At 44.4% G+C, this 23896-nt stretch overlaps 1 protein-coding gene across 2 annotated transcripts; it reads left to right on the plus strand.

Moving 5' to 3' along the window:
• Positions 1-104: 104 nt before the first annotated feature.
• Positions 105-23717, plus strand: KHSRP (KH-type splicing regulatory protein). 2 transcript variants are annotated; one of them, XM_083419941.1, is made up of 20 exons: positions 105-393; positions 9789-9885; positions 10204-10242; positions 10480-10525; positions 11101-11150; positions 12222-12293; positions 12826-12883; positions 14013-14184; positions 14435-14533; positions 15239-15337; positions 15525-15627; positions 16185-16285; positions 16884-17025; positions 17378-17538; positions 17658-17773; positions 18883-18971; positions 19347-19544; positions 20472-20549; positions 20733-20893; positions 22979-23717. In XM_083419941.1, exons 1-20 carry the CDS (start codon positions 199-201, stop codon positions 22985-22987), a joined length of 2085 nt encoding a protein of 694 aa, XP_083276067.1. In that variant the 5' UTR covers positions 105-198; the 3' UTR covers positions 22988-23717. The 2 variants fall into 2 exon arrangements, with proteins under 2 accessions (XP_083276067.1, XP_083276068.1); XM_083419942.1 differs by having other exon boundaries at positions 106-393; positions 20736-20893.
• Positions 23718-23896: the final 179 nt, after the last annotated feature.

The raw sequence follows: 23896 nt of genomic DNA on the forward strand, positions 1-23896 counted from the left end.
TGCCATGCCAGTCACCTGGAGCCCCTAAGCGATTGGTCCTCCGAGGAGAGGTCGGAGGGCAACGGGTTGTAGTCCCGCCTCGCGTTCCCAGCGTGCAGCGCGGACGTGTGTCTGTGAGTGTGTGGTGAGGGAGACGGGCAGAGTGCTCGGCCTGCTTCCCGTGTTGAGCCTTCGGTGCCCCGCTCCGTCTCCGCCGCCATGTCGGACTATAACGCCGGCGGGCCGCCGCCGCCCTCAGCTGGGCCGCCGGGCGCCGGTGGGGGAGCCGGGCCGCCCGGGCCGCCCAACCAAGGGGGCGCCGGCGGGGCCGGCCAGGCCGGTGGAGCGGCGGGTCCCGGACCTGGCGGGATCCGCAAGGACGCCTTCGCCGACGCGGTCCAGCGCGCCCGGCAGGTGAGGGAGCTGAAGCGGACGGGGGAGGGCGGCCCGGCGGCGAGGGAGCGGGCAGCAGCGGGGCATCTCTCGCCTCCCTCCCTATCCTCACGGCAGGCCCCGGGGATGGCGATGCTGGAGAGCGACTCTCCACATGCAGCGGGGCTTGAGGAAGGACAGTCCTGAGGCAACGGAGCTCTCTCGGCTGTACCACTTCAGGTTAAAAGCGCGCGCGAGGAGTTGGGGGGGGGGTGTCAGTCCCTGCACGCAGAAAGGTAGCTGCACAGTTCTCTCTGGCACGTGCAGGGCGCGTGGAGATGGTTCCCTCTTCTCTAAGGCGCGCTCAGGTGGAATGGCAGCGGGATGGATTTTACCCACAAGCGTTGCATTGTTACTGTAGCACGCATGGACCTTGATTGAGATTTCAGACGAGCTGTTTGAGGCGTGTTTTGAGATGATGGGCTTCTTGAGCTAAGGAGAGGTTGGGTGGCCATCTGGCATGTATAATCTAGTTGAGATTCCTGGGCCCTTTTAAAAGGTGTTTTTTTGGGGGGGGGGTTGAGTTATTCGGTTGTTTATTTTGATTAAGTACTTTGTGGTATTATGTTCTGATTTTATCCTGTGTACCGTCCTGAGACCTGTGGGTGTAGGGCGGCATATAAATTCAAGAAATAATAAAATAGAAATAACTACAATTCTGATTCTGTGATGCAGTCATATTTAATTCATGTTAAGAACTTTTCTGGTCCCAGAAAACTATGGAAAGGGCTGTACCATATCTCCTTCTGTAATGTTCATATTTTCTGCATACAGGTAGTTTGTGGGTGCTTGAAAGCAGTATGAAAATGAAATGAAAACTTGATGCTCTGTGGAAGACAGAGTAGTAAGATTGAATAAGGATAGAGCTTGCTGATAAGTATTTACAAATGGTTAAGGCTTAATTTAAAGCCAGGCTCCACTCTCAATACAATGTCACTGTCTACCATTAAGAAGCAGGAACTGGTCCCTGTTTGGGTTTAGATTTCGGATGAAGGTTTCCAATTCAGAGGGGAGTGTTTCTGAGATAGTTTCTGTGCATCTTGTCTTATGAATAAAGTTCGGTAAGTAGGGTAAAAGGTTGTTCAGAATGGATAGTTTAGCTATTTGTCCATACTTTTTCTTCACTTTACTATCTTCCAAGTTGCTTGGGTGTTGGGAATATCTCATTATCATTAAAGTCCTGTGGCGGAAGGTTACCCTACTTATCTGGGGAGCCTCATGGCTGTATAGGATTTGAACTTAGTCCCCTTTTCTAATATCTGGTTTCCCTATGAGATTTTGTTTTGTTTTGTTCATCATTCATGCCGTCTGGAGATATGAAGCTGCTAAGCAAAGCTGAGGTTGCTGCACACAGTATTTGATTTATTCTTCTGAAATGACTTGTAAGCAGGCTGTAGGAGAGAGATTTCCTTTTAGAAGCATCCTGTAGGGAAGGGCTATGTAAATAGGAAATTTGGGTTTCTTTTGTTTCGATCCTGAAACTTTCCTTGGTATGAGAAAACACCATTCAGTTTTAAAATGAAAAATCAGCTATCTGAAATGTAATGGCACCACTTCTTTTAAGCATTCCATCATAGAGTGTCTTATCATCATTAGCTAGTGAGCTGTTCTACATTTCAGCAGTGTTTTCTTAGAAATCAAAGTATTCAAGAAGACACTGAATTTCCTCAAGTTGAAAACTGACTGGACCCTGGTATGATTTTCATGCCATGAACTATTTGTCACCGTTGGAACACATAACAGAGGGAAAAGGCCTGAAACAGTTTTGTTCATCAAATTTGTTGCATTTATCCATGACGGGGGGCGGGGTAAATTTATCTAAAAGTAGGATTTCTATACTGCCCTTCATCTGAGGATCGCAGAGCAGTTTACAGTATAAAAACGCAGAAATGTGTAACATAATAACAAAACAATAACCCCCCGCCCAAGTTTAAAAGGCCATAGATTATTTAATCTGCCCAAGGCCTGGGTGAAGAGGAATGTTTTCATCTGGTGCCTAACTATATGTAATAATCCCTGAGAGCATTCCACACTGTTGCTGTCCGCTGGACCTCTAATGGAGAAAGCACATGAAGAAGGGACTCAGGTGATGATTGCAGGGTCCGGGTCTATACATATACGGAGAAGCAGTCCTTGAGATAGTGTGGTCCTGAGCCATTTAGGACTATACATCAAAACCAACATTTTGAACTGGGCCTGGAAATTAATTGGTAGCCAATGCAGTTGAGCCAGGATTGGTGTGATATGTTTAAACTGTCTTGCCTCGGTGAGCAACCTTGCTGCTGAATTCTGCACCACCTGAAGTTTCTGAACCTCTTCAGAGGCAGACCCTTGTACAATATGTTGCAGTAATCTAACCTAGAGGTTACTAAAACGGTAAAGGACCCCTGACAGTTAAGTGCAGTCGTGAATGACTCTTGGGTTGTGGCGCTCGTCTTGCTTTACTGGCCGAGGAGCCAGTGTTTGTCCGCAGACAGTTTTTCCAGGTCATGTGGACAGCATGACTAAGACGCTTCTGGTGAAACCAGAGCAGTACACGGAAACACCATTTACTTTCCCGCCGGAGCAATACCCATTTATCTACTTTCAGCACTTTGACGTGCTTTCAAACTGCTAGGTTGGCAGGAGCTGGGACCGAGCAATGGGAGCTCACCCCGTCACGGGGATTCGAACTGCCAGCCTTCCAATCAGCAAGCCCTAGGCTCAGTGGTTTAGACCACAGCATCACCTGCGTCCCTTACAGGTTACTAGGGCTGGGCAATATATTGATAGAGTGTCTGAAACCAGTTTGAAATCTATTTCATGATATCACTTTCATAATTTTTGACCTGGCAATATATCACAAATCGTGTATGTGTGCTGTGCAAAAATCACAATGTGGGAAAAACCATGAAGCCAGCCAATGCCTCTACATACCTCCGTCCTTAATTCATATAGAGTGATACATCAGTATATAGTGATGTTTAGCTGGTTGAAAACCAGATATCGCCCAGCCTTAGAGGTTACCAGAACATAGTGTCCAGATCGGGGCAACAGCTGGGCACAGCCAGAGCTGATGGAAGGAACTCCATGCCACAAAGACCACCTGAGCCTCAAGCAATGGATCCAGAAGTACTCCCAAGCTATGTACCAGGTCCTTCAGAGGGAGCGTAACCCCATCAAGAGCAGGCCGCCTCCCAGCCATCTGTTCTAGGGAACCGCCCACTAACAGTGCCTCAGTCTTACCTGGACTGAGCTCCAGTTTGTTGGCCCTCATCCAGCCCATTACTGAGGCTAGATAACTGTCCAGCACATCCACTGCCACAGCTGCAGATGTAAATGAGAAGTAGAGCTGTGTGTCATAGATTTGACTATTGAACATATTTTTCAAGCAATTTTTAAGCATTCTGCTTTTTATGATCTATTTTTCTTGGAAAATTCTCTGTTCTCCTAAAGGAAACATGAATTTAAAGGGTTTGACATTTCTATGTAGCTAGAACTTGTGTGTCAAGGAGAAAAGGTCTTATTTTTAAGAAGTCGTGCAGGGATAACATATACTAGTATAAATCTCCTATGGCTATGAGCCATATATTTGCCTGCTTTTGTTGAAGTGAGAGACATTGACCATCACAGATGCCTTTCTGCTGCCTCCAGCATTCCCTTATTCTGAATAGGATTCCTTGCAAGAAAAGGGAAAAGTTGACAGATATGGCCTCCAGTGATTGAATAAAAGACTTGCTCACCAGGTCCTGACATAGCACTGATAGTTCTATTCTATACTGTGATGTTTTGGTGTTTATTTTAGATATTCCCTGATACAAATTCAGGGGAAATTAATTTTTGTATTACAGTGGTGCCCCGCAAGACGAATGCCTCGCAAGACGGAAAAGCCACTAGGCGAAAGGGTTTTCCGTTTTGGAGGTGCTTCGCAGGACGAATTTCTCTATGGGCTTGCTTCGCAAGACGAAAATGTCTTGCGATTCCTGGGGTGTTTTTTTTCGCTCCCCACCCCCTTTTTCTAAGGCACTAAGCTGCTAATAGCCTTTTAGCAGCTAATCCGCTAATCCCTTAAGCCTTTAATAGCCACTAAACCGCTAATAGCGCTAATCCGCTAATGGGCTTGCTTTGCAAGACGAAAAAACTACGGAACGGATTCTTTTCGTCTTGCGAGGCACCACTGTACAGTACTTTTGCAACTGGCTTGATGAAATTCAAATTCTCAGAACCTTGGGTTTTTGTTTTTGTTTTTAAAAAAGAACATTCACTATATTGATTGATGAGGTCCAGTAAGTATACTTTTACATAACCAGGAAACCCTTACCTGGTTTGCACTTCAATCAAAGCCCAGCGAACCCATCGCTTAGCACAATCATTTTACTCCTACTTTGTTGTTTTTGCAGCTGCAAAACAAAATAAACCTGGACTTCTTGTTTAGAATCGATGTTTCCCCTTCCACTTTTTCCCCCCGCAGCTGGGATATTTATTGTCAGATTTGATGGGTGGATTTGTTTGTTCTTGCTAATCAACAGAATCACTGCAACCCTTTCCTTACAGTATCAGTTTTGAAGTTTTAAGTAGGCTGCTGACTTCCTTGTTTCAGATTCTTTGCCCTCTGGATACCCTTTGTTCAGTCAACTCATTTCTACAGCTAGTCCATCTTAGGAATTTGACACAGTTTTTGTCTTCTGAGCCCTGTGTTAGTAGTGTTAGGCTTGCTGTAGTTCAGATTAGATAAAATTGATAGTTTGGGTTTTTTTAATTTTAAATTTTCTGTTTCTTTTAAATAAAATTGTTTTAAGTGATTGTCCAAATCAGGTCATTCACCAAGTTCTAAAATTTGTGACACTTACCTTTGTAATGTCAATAAAATTGACCATTTTTGATACAGCAAAATCTCTCCTTCACTTGCTATTTCTTATATTTTATTCATATACTTTTTCTTGGTTTTTCTTCATCTTTATGAAAATGACAACTTCTATACTTGTTCATTTTCACAATTGACACCAGCAGTCAAAACTTACAGGTTCTTTCTGCAATTCAAGCACTTTTTACAAATTAAAATAGTTATTATATTTCAAATCAGTAGTGTTCCCTTCCACTTTAGCCCAATTATATTGAGCTAAAAACAGTTTCCTGGTCCTCTTTGCAATTTTAAGCCCCAGGTTTCTGTTGAAATTATTACTGTGTCCATCTGTCTCCTAATTTAATATTATAGCTTTATTGCATACATTCTAGATAGCAAACCTTTATTTTTACTGAATAGTCATTCCTCAAAGACTTGTTGTTCTAGCCATTCTTCTACCAGCATGTTGTTGCACTGAAAACTTTAATACTGTCTGTTAAGTTATTTATAAAAAGGAACCCTTCCATTCCACATCTTCAGATGCTGCAGGCATAAGAAATAAAGTGTTTTGTAGTCATTTTTCTTTATACTTGATTACCTTATGTTTTCTTTAATATTATCTACCTATACTTTTGTTTAAAGCAAAATTAAACCCAATACTTTCTCGAACCACTGTTTATAAAGTCCGCTAATAAGCCTATATTAGCCACTGATTAGTCCTATGTCTCTTGATAAACTAAAAATAAAGCTCCAAGTAACATCTAGCATGTGCTTCCACACTTTCTGTCCACTTGTTCAGTGAGGCTTGTGCCCAAGTAAATGTGTGTAAAATTGCAACTTCAGCTTCTTTTAATGGCATCTCCCTCAAATGGTTGTTGTTGTTTAGTCATTTAGTCGTGTCTGACTCTTCATGACCTCCTGGACCAGAGCACACCAGGCACTTCTGTCTTCCACTGCCTCCCGCAGTTTGGTCAAACTCATGCTGGTAGCTTCGAGAACACTATCCAACCATCTCGTCCTCTGTCGTCCCCTTTTCTCCTTGTGCCCTCCATCTTTCCCAACATCAGGGTCTTTTCCAGGGAGTCTTCTCTTCTCCTGAGGTGGCCAAAGTATTGGAGCCTCAACTTCACGATCTGTCCTTCCAGTGAGCACTTAGGGCTGATTTCCTTCAGAATGGATCGGTTTGATCTTCTTGCAGTCCATGGGACTCTCAAGAGTCTCCTCTAGCACCATAATTCAAAAGCATCAATTCTTCGGCGATCAGCCTTCTTTGATGCCACCCATAGTCATGGTTTGATTTCTGTGTTGTTTTTCCACATACAAAATGTAAACAACTGTTTCAATAATACTTCACTTCAGTAGCATGTTGAACATTAAATAATAAGCTGGAAGCTCGAAACATCTGCTGAAAGTGTATAGAGATAAATTAGCCAAGCCCTAAAAAATAGCAGAAGTTATACTAAAATCGAGATACGCAAAAATACATTTGCAGTACCCCCAGCCAAAATGGAAGTTATCCTCAGAGCTTCTTCATTTCATCTTCCAAGTTGTGACCTCTTAATCTCTGGACTTCCATTTTAAATGAGAACACACTTGCAGATCTTCTTGAGATCTGTGGTTTGTATCCAGCAAACTCATCTTGTTAAGTGCAAGGATTTCAACCTGCACATTTAGATGACCCCCCCCCCCATCCCCAAGTGTTCTGAGGATTCTTCTAACCTTCTGGAGCAGATATGGAGGGGTGGAAGAGAGGGGGGTGAAGCCCTGCTGTGCGGGTAGAAATCTTTGTGCGAAAGGGAAGACTTTACCAGTTGCTAGCATGCTAGCAACCACAGGAAGGGAAAGTGCTTTGGTGCTCAGGTGCTGCTTACAGGTTTCCTATGGACATTTGGTTGACTACTGTGCGAACAGGATGCTGGACTAGATGGCTCATTGGCCTGATCCAGCGGGCTCTTATAAAAACATGCAACACATGACTTCATTCAATATGATCCTCAATCTGCTTTCTTATCAAATATTCATCCAATTTCCAGATCCTCTACTTCCTTTTTTATTTCCATTGAGTAACTAATGAGAAGTGATGAGCAATCTGAAAAAGTCTTCATTCCTGTTTTACAACTTTCTGATACTACATAACAATGCTTTACAATGTTTGAATACAAAAAATAAATAAATCAGTCCTCAAGTGTGGTTTAAAATCAATGGTGTAGACTTATATTTGGGATTCAAACACCACCAAACTTAGCTGAACTCAACTTTTCTAAGGTCTGTTCAGAGAGATTTGGCAAAATATTGGAGGACTTGTTGATTTTGGGACTTCTCTAACTTGGAAATCCGTAGTGCATTAAAGTCACTCACTGGAATGATTTATATTCTGATAAAAAGCTAACAATCATGGTACCAATCTTGTTTGGTTGTTGGGTATATAAATATGCCCCTGCCCCTTCTCTGAAACCTCTCTCTTTGGTGCCATGATTGTATTAGTCATGTCCTCCTGATTGGTCCTATTCTGTTTAAACTTCTCTTGACCTTCAAATGCTTTCCATCCACTTGCTCTTATTTAGTAAGTTAACTCTTCTCCCTCTCCATGGCCCTTGTTACCCCCTTTCTGCTCTCGTATTCATCCACCATAAACCCAATCTATGTTGCCACTCTCTGCCATGAGAACTCTTTACCGTCAGGCATCCACCTGTCTTCCCTCAATACTTTCCCCTCAATTCTTGTCTGTTACCTACATTACAGCCCTGGGTGCAGAGTCTGTTCCTCTTTATTTGATATAAGTATACCAACTAATTCTATGTGTAGCAACTAGAGAGGACTAGTATTGGCATCCCCATCACTGAATTTCCATTTCTATAGGCCTTACTGTAGCAACTTTCAGGAGAGGATGGTTCAGAAAGCTGCAGGCATGCATATCTGGCCATAGTGAAGAACAGGTGTGGCCAACCTTTGGGCTTCTGTACGTTTAAGGGTTGTGCAAAGGCATGGATTTTAGGAGATGTAGAGGTGTCACAGTACTGCAAGTATGGAAAACCTGCCCTGCCATAATTCTCTCTTCCTTATTGTTAAAAGTATTGGGAGTTCTAAAGAGGAACGGAAGCCATTCCTGGCAGGGAATCAGTGCAACTTTAGGCTTTACAGTGAGCTGGTGTGAAGCTCAATTTCTAGAAGGAAATGGGACTCGTTGGGGACAAGCTATTGGCTCCTTCATTTGAGTATTGCTGATATCTTTTGTGGTGCAGAAGTAGAGTGGTATCTGATGGCTAAAAATGCTGGTGCTTTTCTTTGGAAGTTACATATTCGGCAAGCTGAAAATCTGAAAGCTGCTTTGTTTCATTGATGTAAAACATAGCAAGATAACTTTGTGATGGGCAAAATACTAAGTAGAGTTGCCATAATGAAGTTGCCTTTTTAGTTGTACGTAAAAATTATTCTTGAAAGAAAATATAAATGTGGAAATACTTAGAATTTAAATGTTGTTAACCACAGTTTTTGCAAAGAGTTCGGATAGACAGCTACATCATTACAAGATACAGTTGTACCTCAGAACTCGAATGTAATCCGTTCCGGAAGACCATTCGTCTTCTGAAACGTTCGAGTTCCGAGGCATGGCTTCCGATTGGCCAACAGATAGGTTTTTGCACAGTGGAAGCAATATTCTGAGGAACGTTAAAAAACCGGAGCACTTCCAGGTTTTCGGCATTTGGGAGCCAAAACATTCGAGAACAGAACCGTTCAAGTTCCGAGGTACCACTGTGGTACAAGACTAGCCTGTGCTTTAAGAGGGCTTTTAAAACTCCTGTGTGCCAAGGAAGGCATGAGAAGAAAATACCAAGGCGATCATGTTGTCATTTTATCATAAGCAAAAGCGCTACTGTTCTGATGAGAAAGTCAAAGTTACACAAAAGCCAGCGGAAAGTCAACTTCTAGCCAGGCACCTAGCAGAATGGTGTGTCAGAGCCAGATCTTAGAGAGAATAACTTGTATAGTCAATGTCACCACTGAGAAAGCTGAACTCCTTGTGAGTGCCTGCTGAATGGCACCCAGGGTAAGACTTCATGTGTTGAATGGCATCATGTGGGTCACATACAAAAGAATGCTGTCTTTGAGATACCCCATTCACAAATGATTTAGGGCTTAAAGGTTAAAATCAGTACTTTTATGTTAAGCCCAGAACAAGCAATCAGATCACACAAAATTAGAGTAACATTCATCAATTTTCTTACTGCCAGCCCATCAACCAGTGAAAAATGCTGCTGCCAGTTTAATTTTCAGAACACTTATTAAAAGCAACACCACACTGAGAGCATGACAGTAGTCTAAATAGGAGGTAACTAGTGAATGAATTACCATGGTGAGATTTAATGGCTTGCCATTTTTATATATATAGACCACTTTGGGCTTAGGAAAAGCACAGTCATGTGCCATGTGCTGCAATGTATACTTAATGACTTGATGTTCCTGGGTTTTTGAAATGATTGTGTATTAAACAACTTGCTCTTGGTTCTTTTGATAAGATTTAGGGAAGACTAACTAGTGTCTATTCTGCTTTCAGATAGCAGCTAAAATTGGGGGGGACACAGCCACAACAGTGAACAACACTACACCTGACTTTGGATTTGGTGGTCAGAAGAGACAACTGGAGGATGGAGGTATGTGAGACTGACCCTAGTGGGACACAGTAAATTAAACTCGCAATACTTCATGTAGAACTCTGGATTCTTAGGAGTGTGAAGTACACACACACACACACACATACATAGACACACACACCTTACTAAAGGTCATGCAGTTGTGTTAGTATGCCTGAATATGAATGTGTTGTTGATATAGTTATCAGAGCTCGTGAAGTTTCCATAATATTCCTTCCATGTAGCCGCAATCTTGACTGTTAGTTTTGAAAGCTTGAAGAGAGGAGAGACGGTCTTTTAATTTTTGAAAGAGGTGACTATTTATTTTTATTTTGACAGACCAGCCAGAGAGCAAGAAAATGGCTCCCCAGCCAGAACGTAAGTATACTTTATTATTAAAGAAATTCTATTCATATTTATTTTCATATTGATACTGAAAAGTGGGAGGACATGTAAGCTAACTCTTTTGGTGGGGATTAGGAAGGTCAGCTTTGCATTTTAAAAACAGGACCTTTTAAAAAACAGCCACAGCAGCAGACTGGGAAACCCAGTGACTGATTTATAGTTTACCTTCAAGAATGTGGATTCATAACCATACCCTTGCTTGCTTTCCAGCCATGCCACCACCCCCTCAGCTTGGACCGATCCATCCTCCTCCCAGGTAAATTAGCTTTGTGCCTCTTTTTTTCCTCCCCACATAGGCTTGAGCTGGAAAGGTTACATCAATGCTAAAAGTATTCAGCTTGTGAGTTCAGGTTGACTGCAAGGGGCAGCATTTCAGTACCCCCAAAGAGAAAAGGCTGCTTTTGTTGGGTGAGGTTGGCATCCAGATTTGTGAGTGATGTCCCACTAAAAGATCAGTCACTCCCAAGCACTTGCGTGCCTTGGTAGGAAGTGAAAGGTTGTGCTGGTTGGCCATTTCTTAGATACTCACATTCTTGTGTAGCTTCTGGTTTTATAGCTATAGTTTGTGAAGCCTGTGTCTGAGCCTTGTGGGCAGATGCTGGGCTACTTAGTTTGCAGCAGCTTCTGCCAGGTTGCATGGGTGCATTTTGCACGGGCGCATGGTGATTTCATCAGAGCGGTGCCTAATTGCTCAGCCACCTTCCTGTCTGCCCTCCAAGGAGGAGGAGGAAAGCTCTCCGTTTTTGCTTCTTGATGGATGCTGGTAAACACCAGCTCCATTTCTGTAACCCTCCCACTCCTTACTTTAAGCTGCCAAACTTTCCCTTGCAGGTCTACAGTGACTGAAGAGTACAGAGTACCTGATGGCATGGTGGGACTCAGTGAGTATTAGACAGAGAGGGCAGAAATCTGCTGTTGCCGTAGTTGAAAGACTGTCACTTTACCTTTACTAACCGGTGCCTTCTTGATTTTTCAATGCCTGTTGGCTGAGCTTTCCACAGGGAAGGCTCAGGCAGGCTGGTTTGTTTTGTGACCCTTCTGTGTGTCTTTCCTGAGAGATGTCAAGTGTTTGAGTTGACCCTGTGTTCTTCAAGCTGTGTATGGTATGTAGCTCCAAAGATGTGGGGTGGGTGTTCTGCTCAATAAAGTGCTCTGGCAAGCCTTCAGTTTAATTAAATTGGTAGGAGCTGGTTGCTGAGGACAACTTGAGGCTGGTGTCATATGAGCACTTTCCATGTGTAGCAAGACTTTTGTGAGTTGAGCAGCAACACAGATTTGCCCTGGACACTTCTGAGGCTCAGGATGGGAGTGCTGCAGTGAAAAAGAGTTCCTTTTTTGGATTGCTTTTGGCATTTGCTTTGGATTCATCAACTTTCTGTGAGTGATCCTGACTAAGGTAGAAGGCCCTGCATTGGCCTTTACCAAAAGGAATGGTGGCTGCAAAACACTGCCTGAAGCAGAGTTTTATCTTAAGTAGGGAAGGATTGGTTCTCAGAAGGCATTTTTGTTTACAAGCCCTGGTTTTAAATTGGCTTGGCATTCAAGCTCTGAAGGCTAGCAGAGAAATTGGTTGAAACTTGAGCGCTAAGGTTCTCATTGACCTCTAGTTCTTGTAGGCTATCATACCTCTTGTGGCATCCTGAGACCCTGGAGTTCTTTCTTTCATGTTTGTGTGAACTTTGTTTAGGAGGAGCAGTTCTGTCATCCTTCACTTATATGTCATATAAACAGTGAAACTTGATTGGATTATGTCTCCACTTAGCTACTGTCCCCAATGCACATATGCACACAACACTTCATGGGGTTGTATTTACTGTTAGAAGATCCTTTTCATCTCTTGTGGAGAGGAGAGAGGGAAACCTGTGTTGTCTTCAAGCCTCCCTCTTAGGATAATGACAACTGCTTTTATCTCAGGCTTGAGTTTCTTAATGCCCCTCTCCTTACTTTTGCAGTCATAGGAAGAGGTGGGGAACAGATCAACAAAATACAGCAGGACTCTGGGTGCAAAGTACAGATCTCTCCAGGTAGGTGTGAGAATTGCATGGGGTGTAACTTCCAGCATATGGAGCTGCAGATGTTGGCTGTTCCTTCTGAAGCCTATAATCGTGGCAGCAAGTAGCTCAATTGATATAATTGTGGTAAAGAATGTAGTTCAGGAGACAAAGTGTCTTCTGAATATGCTAATACACTCTGCTAGAAAATAGGAGGGAGGAATCTTGTTGGGGCGGCATGAATACAGTATTCTCACAAGGCAAAATGTATTTTCTAGCTTGTGGTAAGTTAACTTTGTTTGAGTGGGGAACCATTTCAGTTGCTAATTTTACAGGTGTCTTCACCATTTTCAGTCCTTGTACTACTTCCCGTTGACAGATCAGCATTTTCATTATAGAGAAGTTGCCCTTAATAATGTTGTCCATGTGTGTGAAAGACCTACTCTTTCAACGCCAGTTCCTTCATACCCTGTGGATGATACATGAGTTGGAGGAGGGATCAAACTCTGAGGAAATGTGTTGATGTGGAGAGATGTCTCCTGATGGCCTTTATTTCCTCCTACAGACAGTGGAGGAATGCCAGAGCGAAGTGTGTCTCTGACAGGATCACCAGAATCTGTGCAGTGAGTAGCCTCTTGTCCTTTGTCAATATGTTACAGTAGTACCTCAGGTTACAGACTCCGCTAACCCAGAAATATTACCTCGGGTTAAGAACTTTGCTTCAGGATGAGAACAGAAATCGTGCTCCAGCGGCAGCAGGAAGCCCCATTAGTTAAAGTGGTGCTTCAGGTTAAGAACAGTTTCAGGTTAAGAACAGACCTCCGGAACGAATTACGGTAAATACTTAACCCAAGGTACCACTGTATTTCATAAGGGGGGGAAGAGACAGGGTGTGCCAAAAGAATCCAGCCGCCAGGTGGCATAGTCAAGGACTGTGGCAGAGGAGCAGGGCATGACAATCAGGAAAACAATTGGGCCTTCTTAGTAGCAATACCCAAATTGTGGCACTTCCCCCTGAAAGAAGTTGAATTGGCCCCCTCTCTCAAGGTAAGGAGGGCAGCAAAGACCTTTTTATTTCACTGTGCCTTTAATCTGTTTTTGACCTCCATCTGTGATGGCGTATTTTTAAACCAATCCAGTTTTATGCCTCTCTCTTGCTGCTGATTTAACAGGTGTATTTGCTTTTACCTCATTGTTTTTATTGTATTTTTACTCTAGAAGCTGCCTTGTTGTCTCAAAACATGGTAGAAAATTTCAAGAATTAAAAAAACAAACTTGGCAGGACTTTGTATCTCAGCACACAAAAGCCATTTCATTGTGATGGGCTTTTTATGTTCCCTATGGGGAAGCATCTGAGTATGTCTGGTTTGACTGACATTGGTGGGTGGAGCTAAAAACTTACTGAGAATTGCAGTTGTGGCACCACTGTACCTGGCAGACAAGCAGGATTTTTCCTGTTGGTGTTATGAATGACATAACATTGTATAGACACAAAATGCAATGTCATTAAATCGGTCATTACTATCCAGAGCAAATATAAAGTGCTTGTATTCGCAACTTGAGCTGGTTAGGTTACCTGTTGTGTGATGTTGTGGAATCAGCACAACAGCAACACTGAACTACAGGTGATTTGAGAACGAAGAACACTGATGTGAGTTCCATTTCCTGTTATAGTACCTTCATAATGAAAGAATAGAGGCTGTAAGCCCTGTCACTCACCATCGTGTTGTTTGTCATCCCACCTCTTTGCAGGAAGGCAAAAATGATGCTTGATGATATCGTGTCTCGAGGACGTGGTGGGCCACCTGGTCAGTTCCACGATAATGCCAATGGGCAGAATGGTACAGTGCAGGAAATCATGATCCCAGCGGGGAAAGCAGGCCTGGTGATTGGCAAGGGAGGGGAGACCATTAAGCAGTTGCAGGTGAGGGCTATGCTGTGCTCCCGGCCAAATTCCTTGCATCAGAGCTGGTGCTTGCCCTCTTTTTACTTGCCTCCTTTCTTGCTTACAGCACTTGGTTTCTCTGGCCTCTTGGGGCAAGGATGGTTTCTTGGACTGGAGCCTCCTGAAATTCAAATTGATCTTAGTTTAAGTCTGGTCCAAGGAGGCAGGGCTTGCAAGAATTCTGCACAGTTGTGTAACCCACTTGACCTCTCGCTTTCTGCCAATGTAGGAACGAGCTGGAGTGAAAATGATTTTAATTCAAGACGGTTCACAAAACACAAATGTAGACAAGCCCCTTCGGATAATTGGTGATCCTTACAAAGTACAGGTAAGCATTTTGAATAAAAGCCAAAGAGGTGAAATTTCTTGTTTCGCAATAAGTTAATTAACTTGTTTTTCTATTTAGCGACAACGATCAACAATCTCTTTTGTTTTAGTAACAAAAAAATCCCAATTAAATGTTGTGTTAAATTTATCATTTGTCCGTTTGAGTGGTCAGTTGACCATGGTGGTGGTGGTGGTTTTTTAAGTAGTTAGATACCCAACCATACTCTCATCATTGTGAAAATGGCTGCATACTCACAGTTCAGATTATTGCGCCGGTGGTTTCCTACCATGACTATTGCAGCCTTCCTTTTAGACTTGCCTTGTTATACTTTGGTCCTCTCACTCATCGCCAAAACTCTGCTGCAAAAGTCATTCACCTCTCTCCTTCATACCACATGATGTGCCTTCTTGAATCCCTGCTGTAGTTTCCCATCAGCGTATGATGCTACCTTTATACTGAGTTGCTAGTACAGCATTAAACTGGGTTACTTGAACTGAGACTTTTAACTAGCTACCCCAAAGTTTGCTCTTGCTGCACTGCGCCGCAGTGATAGTGACTAAACTGCCCAGCCTCAAATCCAGGTATTCACAAGTACAAAAAAGGACTTCTTCCTTGGCAGTTCTTGTGCCACATCTACCTTGGGAGAAATACTCTTGAGAGAGGTTCCCAAATAATTCCAACATTAATGTTCATGCTTCTTTGCAGCAAGCCTGTGAAATGGTAATGGACATCTTACGAGAACGGGACCAGGGAGGCTTTGGTGACCGAAATGAATACGGTTCCAGGATTGGTGGAGGAATAGATGTAAGGACATTGGCTTGGATTTGTTGGGACAGGGGGGCATAATTTATAGTATGACATTTTGTGCTCATCTCCCCCACCCCCTTGTCTCTGTATTGATACTCACACTTGTCCAGTCCTAACATTTCTTAGAAATTGGAACTGCTCTTACCTGACCTTGGTTCTGCTTGCCATTTTCTTGCTTGCTCAGGTTCCTGTGCCCAGGCATTCTGTTGGTGTGGTTATTGGGCGTAGTGGTGAGATGATTAAGAAAATACAAAATGACGCTGGAGTTCGGATACAGTTCAAGCAAGGTCAGAAGACTAAATCTCTTCCCTGTCATGATCTTCATACAGCATGCTGAAACATCAGGCCTATTGAATGTTCTCTGGCTTTTCTCCCTATACTATTTATCACCTATTTATCTGATCTTTTACCTGCTCTCCACAAGTTTTTATCCCTGTTGTAATTACGTTCTACAAAACGCTTTTGAAAATCACAAAGTGAAATCTTTTCCCAGAGAGATCCCAGATTTAAGGGTTTACACAATCAAAGATCCATACGGGCTTGGTGTGTTCAAATCTTGGCATGGCTTGTAGTACCCATTTCCTGAAGGGCAGTGTTGCCTGTTTTGTGTGTCTGGGTTCTCTAGGCTTCTTTGTGTGAACTGTGTGTGTTCTCCTTCCACAGAACTGGAGTGGCATATTGCTGCAGAGGGGAGAAGGTATTAAGGAAGCTAAACGGACGCTTGTCTCTCTCTTTTGAGAGCTTATGCTGTTGCTGCACCAAGTGGCTCATGAGCTAGTGGACTGGTTCTGAAACTAATTGAATGTGGAACCTAATGAAGCTCCCTGTTTGGTTTGCATTTTAGATGATGGGACAGGTCCTGAGAAGATTGCCCATATCATGGGTCCCCCTGACAGATGTGAGCATGCCGCCAGGATTATCAATGAGCTTCTCCAGAGTCTCCGGGTATGAAATGCTGTTACCTTGATCCTCAAAGCCTTGGTCCAGCATGACAAGTAGTTTCAAAATCTTTTCAGTCATGTTTTGCTAATAAGGTGCTAGAGCTCCTCAATATCATCCCACTGAGAACTTGACTCTGGTTGTCTTACCGGCCCAAGGTAGAAATCACTCCGAAAAAGTAGATGTTGCTATTTCTCTTCAGCAGACTTTCACGCTCTACCTTCAGGGGAGCCCTTTCCATGTTGACTTAATTATCAAGGATCCCCAGCATGTTGCGCACATTATTCTCGGGCATGTTGGTGGTGGCGGGTGTAGTGGTAGCCAGGCCACACTGAAGCCGAGTGCATCCCAAAATGCATTCAAAGCATCTCTGTAGCTTCACTTTGCAGTGAAAAACTGTTGATGGTGGGCAAAGTGTCCTTCAAGGAAGTGTGCCATGAATGGCCTTCTCATTCAGGAACCCCTGATGAACTTTGGCAGCAGCCAAGGGCTCCCTATATAGTTTGGAGGCCACTGCTGTGTGGCATGTGCAGAGTCAGCATTACCTACTAACCACAGAATGTTTCCTTTTCCCATGAAGATGAATTGTGTTCCTGTCTTGCAGAGTGGCCCACCAGGTCCGCCAGGCTCAGGAATGCCTCCTGGAGGCAGAGGCAGAGGCAGGGGGCAGGGTAATTGGGGGCCCCCTGGAGGAGAGATGACATTCTCTATCCCCACTCACAAGTGTGGACTGGTTATTGGCAGAGGTAAGTGAGGTGGAAGAATAAGAATAATATTTATACCCCGCTCACCTGGCTGGGTTTTCCCAGCCACTCTGGGCAGCATCAAACATTAAAAATTTAGCTAAACAGGGCTGCCTTCAGATGTCTTCTAAAAGTCAGATAGTTGTTTATTCCCTTGACATCTGATGGGAGGGCATTCCACAGGGCGGGTGCCACTACCGAGAAGGCCCTCTGCCTGATTCCCTGTAACCTCCCTTCTTGCAGTGAGGGAACCGCCAGAAGGCCCTCGGAGCTGGACCTCAGTGTCCAGGCTGAACGATGGGGGTGGAGACGCTCCGTCAAGTCCTGAGGTGTTACCTCCACGTTCTCTTTTCAGGTGGAGAAAATGTAAAGGCTATCAATCAGCAGACGGGAGCCTTTGTAGAAATATCTCGGCAGCTACCGCCCAATGGAGACCCCAACTTCAAACTGTTCATCATCCGGGGATCACCTCAACAAATTGACCATGCCAAGCAGCTCATTGAAGAGAAGATTGAGGTATTTGCCTGCCCTTCGCCGTGTGGCAGGCCTCCCAGATGGGAGTGAGCCGGGAATGTTAGTGACTGTGTTCTGGATGTGGCAGTTTCCACTTCAGGGATTATTCATCTCTTCCTTAGGGTCCCCTCTGTCCAGTTGGACCAGGACCTGGGCCTGGTGGACCTCCTGGACCGGCTCCAATGGGCCCCTTCAACCCAGGGCCTTTTAATCAAGGGCCACCTAGTGCCCCCCCTCAGTAAGTACTAAGACTGCTCGAGTGTGCCTCCCTTTCGGGCCATTTTGCCTTCGACACCCCTTTCAATCTTCCCAGAGATTAAAATCTACACTCGCTGTCTTGGAGAGACGCTTGTGTACTGCTCAGTGTGATGTGCCCAAAAGTTTTTGGGGAAATGCTGAGCCGAGACTGAATGTCTCTGAAGTCCCCACCCCAATTTGGGGGTTTTTCGAGGTTTATGCAAATGGTGAAAAAATGTTACCTTCAAGACACACTGCAGTACACTGTCACTTTCTTGACCAAACACTTAATAAGAGAGGGGGCATGGATCCACATAGTTTATGCAGAAATAAGTTTTTCACATAGGGGTTTGGCTTTGGGCGTGGCTGCTGCTACCCTCATTGGCATCTTTCACCTTGAACTGGAAAACCATGTGACAGTGTAGCGCAGCACTTAGCAGGGCGTCTGGTACCAAGAACGTGGTACTAGGGCAATCTGGTAGGGAAACAAAACCACTTGCAGAGTTAGAGGGCTCTGCTGTCGTTGCTTGGTGCTGTTACAGGAGTAAAACTTGTGCTTCCAAAAGCTAATATATCAGATGAGACTTGCTTCTTCTTTGGGAAGTTAGAACAGACCCTCTCTCGGCCATTGGCAGGTGCTCACTGTGATGCTTTGCCCCTTGATAAGATTTGGTCTTAATGCAGTGCAGCTCCCTTGTATACCTATTTCATAAAGGAGATTGGGCTGGATCTGGGATGTCTTGCTACAGGGATTGGGAACCTGTCACCCTGCGCTTTGCGTCATCACTGGCCATGCTGGCTGGCGCTGATGAGCATTGGAGTACAGCAACACCTTCCCTCTCCCTGCCTTATTATCTGTAAAAAAAATGAAGGCGCTCCAGTTTCCCTGTGCAGTTGCTTTTGGGGGAATTCAATGTTGCACTGTGTTGAACGTACAACAGGGCTTCTGCTGACAAGACTCACTAGGTGAATCCCACCCTTTGTATTCTCCAGTGACTTCCTGGAGCAATTTGATTTGCTGCTTGGCAGGTTCCAGATTTCTGAATCCTGAGCCTAGAGGGTTGCTTAGTGTAAATATTGCCAGTGACCTTTTCCCTCCTCTTATTTCAGTCCTGGAGGGCCACCACCTCCACAGTACCCACCTCAAGGCTGGGGGAATGCCTACCCACAGTGGCAGCCTCCTGCTCCTCATGACCCAAGTAAGTATTTGTATACCAGCCCTCAAGAGTCAATTGTCAGAATATACAATGCAGTGGTACCTCGGTTTTCAAGCATCTCGGAAGCCGAACATTGCAGGTTTTCAAACGCCGAAAACCCGGAAGGAAATGCTTCCGTTTTCAAACACACCTCGGAAGTCAAACAGCTTCCGCTGCATGCCCCCCCCCCCCAATTGACTTTACAGTCTGCCCTTAGCACCTCGGTTGTCAAAAGTTTCAGAAGTCAAACGGTCTTCTGGGATGGATTACGTTCGACAACCGAGGTACCACTGTACTGTTGCACATTCAAGGTTCGCAGGGGGATGAGGGAGAGTGGCTGGAAGCATTCAAGTTTTTTGTGGTGTCTCCTACCCCCAGGTAAAGCGGCGGCAGCAGCAGACCCCAACGCTGCCTGGGCAGCTTATTACTCGCACTACTACCAGCAGCCCCCGGGCCCAGTTCCAGGAGCACCGCCTGCCCCCACGGCGCCACCAGTGCAAGGAGAGCCCCCCCAACCGCCCCCCACCGGACAGTCAGACTACACTAAAGCATGGGAGGAGTATTACAAAAAACTAGGTAATTGACTATCCAGATCCTTACCCTCTTTTGATAGGAGTAATTTAATGGTATTATTACAAGGGCTGCAGAAAGCAACTTGATTGAGAAACTACGCTGAATAACTTCCTTCCAGTCTCCCCTGACAAATAAATAACGTACTGACACAAAATGCTTCAGCATTTGTTTTCTGTTCCTGCTAAACTATTTCTGCATCTTGATTTGTGAACGTCATGGGGGTTGGTGCCTCTTAGGGATGGCCCATTCAAACCCAGGCATGAATGACTGACTTAATTGGAAGGCCCTCTTAGGTTGATTCCTCAAGCCAGTACAAGTTTTGCCAACTGCTACTTAATTTCGAGATTTTTGACCACAAACAAACAAAATTTAGGCAAATTATGGTTAGGTTAAGTCAGCATGGCAACACTATCAACAGCAGTACCATTTGAGGACCATTTTTCAAAGCAAGTTTGCTTTGTTCTTTGTAATGGTTCCCTATGAGGAATTTTTCATCTTGCTATTTAGCTTGAATCTCTTAAATCTACTGCAGGGAAGAAAGAGCTGAAGCCTTTGAGATGCTGAGAGTCACAAGGCAGTTTAGCTCCACTCTTCTGACTTAGGAGTCTTGTCAATGGACTTTCTTCTGTTTTGGGGTTGGGATTGTTATGGGTCAGGGGTCTATGAATGTGCTCCCTAAGGTAATCATACCTCCCACTTCTGGAGAGAATGACAAGCTCTACACTGTACTTCAGAAGTGCTCCATGCTCCTCTAAAGTTCAGCAAGTTGTGAGCCAAGACATTGCTTCTCCCTCATTGGTCCTAGTGACTGCTCTTAGTAGTCGGTGTCATTGTAATCCTTAGAGTCTGAATCCTATAAGTGAGGTGGATCTTGAGTAGTTGAAAGCTTTGCATGACCAGGGTCCTGTTGTCGTTTGACACTGCCTACAGGCCAGCAGCCCCAGCAGCCTGGAGCTCCACCACAGCAGGACTACACAAAAGCCTGGGAAGAGTATTATAAGAAGCAAGGTGAGTTAAGGGTCTGAGATTCCTTGGAGGATATGTCCTACAGCACTTCTGTCAGGCTGGGTTTGGAGTTACCTCCCTGAAGTGTCATTTATCTGGGAGCAAGTCTCACTGAGCCGAGTGGGGCTTGCTTCTAAGCCGGCATGCCTAGGATTGCACAGTTAGTCCCTCTTTTCTTTTTGGAAGCAGCTCAAGTAGCTACTGGGGCAGGGCCAACGGCACCACCAGGACCTCAACCAGACTACAGTGCAGCCTGGGCAGAATACTACAGACAACAAGCTGCGTACTATGGACAGACGCCTGGCGCTGGTGGCCCAGTGCCACCACCCACACAGCAGGGACAGCAGGTGAGTTGCAGAACCACAGCCAGGTGGCCTTTCTGCTTCAGAACAGGTATCTGGCTCCAGACTGGGCTCCACACACTTTCTACAAACTCCTGTGAGACATTTTGAGATGTAATCCTTTTTTTTTAAAAAGTTTGGGGTGGCTAGTTTATGTCAGTTCTTCCCTCCTGTCCAAACCAGCAGCCCGCCACGCCTTTTTAAGGTCTAAACCTAGAGGCTTTTCAGAGAAGAAGTTGAAATGCCTCAAATAGTTTTCTTAAATCTGGAGTGAGAGATCCAGGTTTGTTTGCTTTTTTCATCCCAATAGCAGAAGCTGTGTCAGCTTGGGAAGTATTATTGCCAGTTCAAAGAGGGGCTAGAGTATTCCAGATGAACAAGCCGCCAAAATCCTTGCCTTCAAATATGTGAAGTGAAACGTACTAGCACCACCCACATCTAAGAGTTTTCTGCTCCATAATTAACAGCAGCAGTATCTGTCCACCTTCAATAATGGAAATTTCCTTCCTGGCTTCATTTTTGATTCCAAACATTGATTTCTTCAACCCCAGTATCAAAAGACTCTAAGCCATATTTCTTCAGTCAAAAGTCCTACAAAACTTCCTTGGGTCAAACACTTTCAGACTGGGTTCACTCCAAGTCAGACACCAAAAAAAGGATGGTTCTCATGTAGCTGCCTCCAAGTTAAGACTAGCATGCAAGCTATATGCTTGCGAGCAACATCAGGGTGCATCTGAGGTTAACCCCGATCCATTTGAGAGCCCAGGCTCTATTGTCAACTAATAAGGCACCCTTACACGCTGCTCTAGTTTTTAATGCCAAAGTTCCAACAAACAAACAAGGTACAATAAGTTGGTGAACAGAAATAATGTACAAATAAACCCTCTTTTCCTAATGGGGAGGATCTCTGTTTGGGAGCGGATGACCAGGAGCCTCCTGGTGAGTATTGTGTTAAGTTTTTAGTACAAGGTGTTGTAAAATACTGTCTGAGCTTTAAGGGACTAGGATTGGGGACACAGAAATGATGCACGTTTTGGGGAGAATTTAAGAAAATCTAATGAACACATGTGGAACATGAGCCATATCTACAAGTTGAGCGTTGAGCAATCTCCAGCCCATGATGCGCTTTAGTCTTTCTTTGAAACCCCTGATTCCATCTGGTATGAGTGAGAAAAGCATATGCTGAACACATGCAGCCTGTTAAGCAAAGTTAGGTGTGTTGAATTCATAAAGGTAATTCTGTTCCTGCTAGTCATAGGTAGAGAGACAAGGAGCATTTGCCACCACAAAATCTAGAAACCTGTAGTTATAACCAAAGGAGAACTTGTGAGGACACTTCATTTTGTGTCTGACATGTCTCCAGGAGTCTTGTTCCCAAACAGGTATCCTCCCAACTAGCAAAAGAGAACTGGTTTGTTGAATATTTCTGTTCACCAACTCCCTTGACCTCAAACTCTCTGTGCAGCGCGATTATGGAACCCAGAGCACAGAGTCCCTGATAAGCTTCGTCTAGCTGTTCCTTTAGTGACTGGCACTTCTCCAAAAGCAGGGAGACAGTTTTCCCAGTGGCTGGACAAATGAGTTTATACAAATGAAGTCTGATTGTGGGGTTTGTACAGGTCTTAGTAGATCAAGTATTTGAGCTTTTACAGAGCACACCAAGTAATAGAGCATGCAGCCATCTGTATGACTGGGCAGGTTCATGGGTGGAGATCCAGGACAGTGAAGTTTAATTTAGGTTCCAGGTTGTCAGAGTTACAACACCTGCTACCATTAGGACCAGAGGATTGTAAAACTGGAAACAGGGTTCTGGGATAGGAAAAAGTTGCGCACTACCAATGGTCCAAAAATAGGTAAGGGTATACACATTAAGCAGATACTGTCGCCTTTTCTGTGTGCTATGTTTTTGTTTCTGCTATTGTATAACAAACACTAAATAAAATTCAAGTTTTTAAAAAGGCAGCAACTGCGTTCCAGATAGCCAAATTCCGTACCTGAGTCCGTGGAACACACATCCTTGCGGTTGCCCCTCTTGCTTCCTGCTTCAAGCTTCAGTAACAGGTTCCCATCATGTTTTTCTCCTTTCAACAGGCTCAGTGAGTTGAATGTGAACCTCCCCATCTCTGAGAACCTTTTGTTTTGGAAAGAGGTGGCTGCTGCAGGAAGTGACAGGGTGGGAAGGGAGCTGGCCTGTTGCTCTGATTGCTGGGTTTCTCCTGGGAATCTCAGCTACGCCGCCTTCAAGTCTCTCTTAAAATAAACCCAGATCTCCAAACCCCTAATGTTGAGCCAGCAGCTGTAGAAGATAGCCGACTAAAACCGCCGCCGCCAGACCCTATCCTGCCTGACACACACCTCAGTTTTCAGGGTAACACTTCCTCTTTTCTTTCTGTTTCGTTTTAAAAAATAAACTTTACAAGGAAAAGTCACTCTGCTTTTTAGTTAGAGTTGGAACATTCCTCGGACAAAGGTGTTGATGTTTCAGACAAACCCTGCCCTGGCCCTCCATTTCTCCACTGCTGGGACTGATCTGTCGTGTTTTTTGTCTGTTCAAGAGGAGATTGAAACAAGAAATTGTATGCTCAATTTTTACTTTTTACCGCTCGTTTTTAACTTCACAAATAAATGATAACAAAACATCCCCCCGTGTCTGCTGGGTGGTGTCTGTTTTTCTCTCTCTGTCCATAGGGTTTTTTGAAGCTGATGTTTGTTCACAATATAGCTGTTGTAAAAGCCTGATAATGGTCATGAATTAAGAGCTTCCTGTGTTTTTATAGTTTGAGCAGGCATTTGTGCATTTTTGTTGAATAAAATGCTTTTTTGTTTTAAAGTCTCTGATGCAACCGTGTGTGTTTCAAAAGGTAGGGCCCCAGGGAGCTGTTCTAGCTTCACCACAAGAGCCCTGGGAATGAGAAGCAGGTTCTGACCTTTGGATGATACTGAGCTTGGGAGCAGGGGAAAGTTGCCTCTCCGGGGAGCTTTTTAGTAGACTAAGCTTTGGTTTGGTTT

Source organism: Podarcis tiliguerta, assembly GCF_965153285.1.
Source record: "Podarcis tiliguerta genome assembly, chromosome: 17".
Lineage (NCBI taxonomy): Eukaryota > Metazoa > Chordata > Lepidosauria > Squamata > Lacertidae > Podarcis > Podarcis tiliguerta.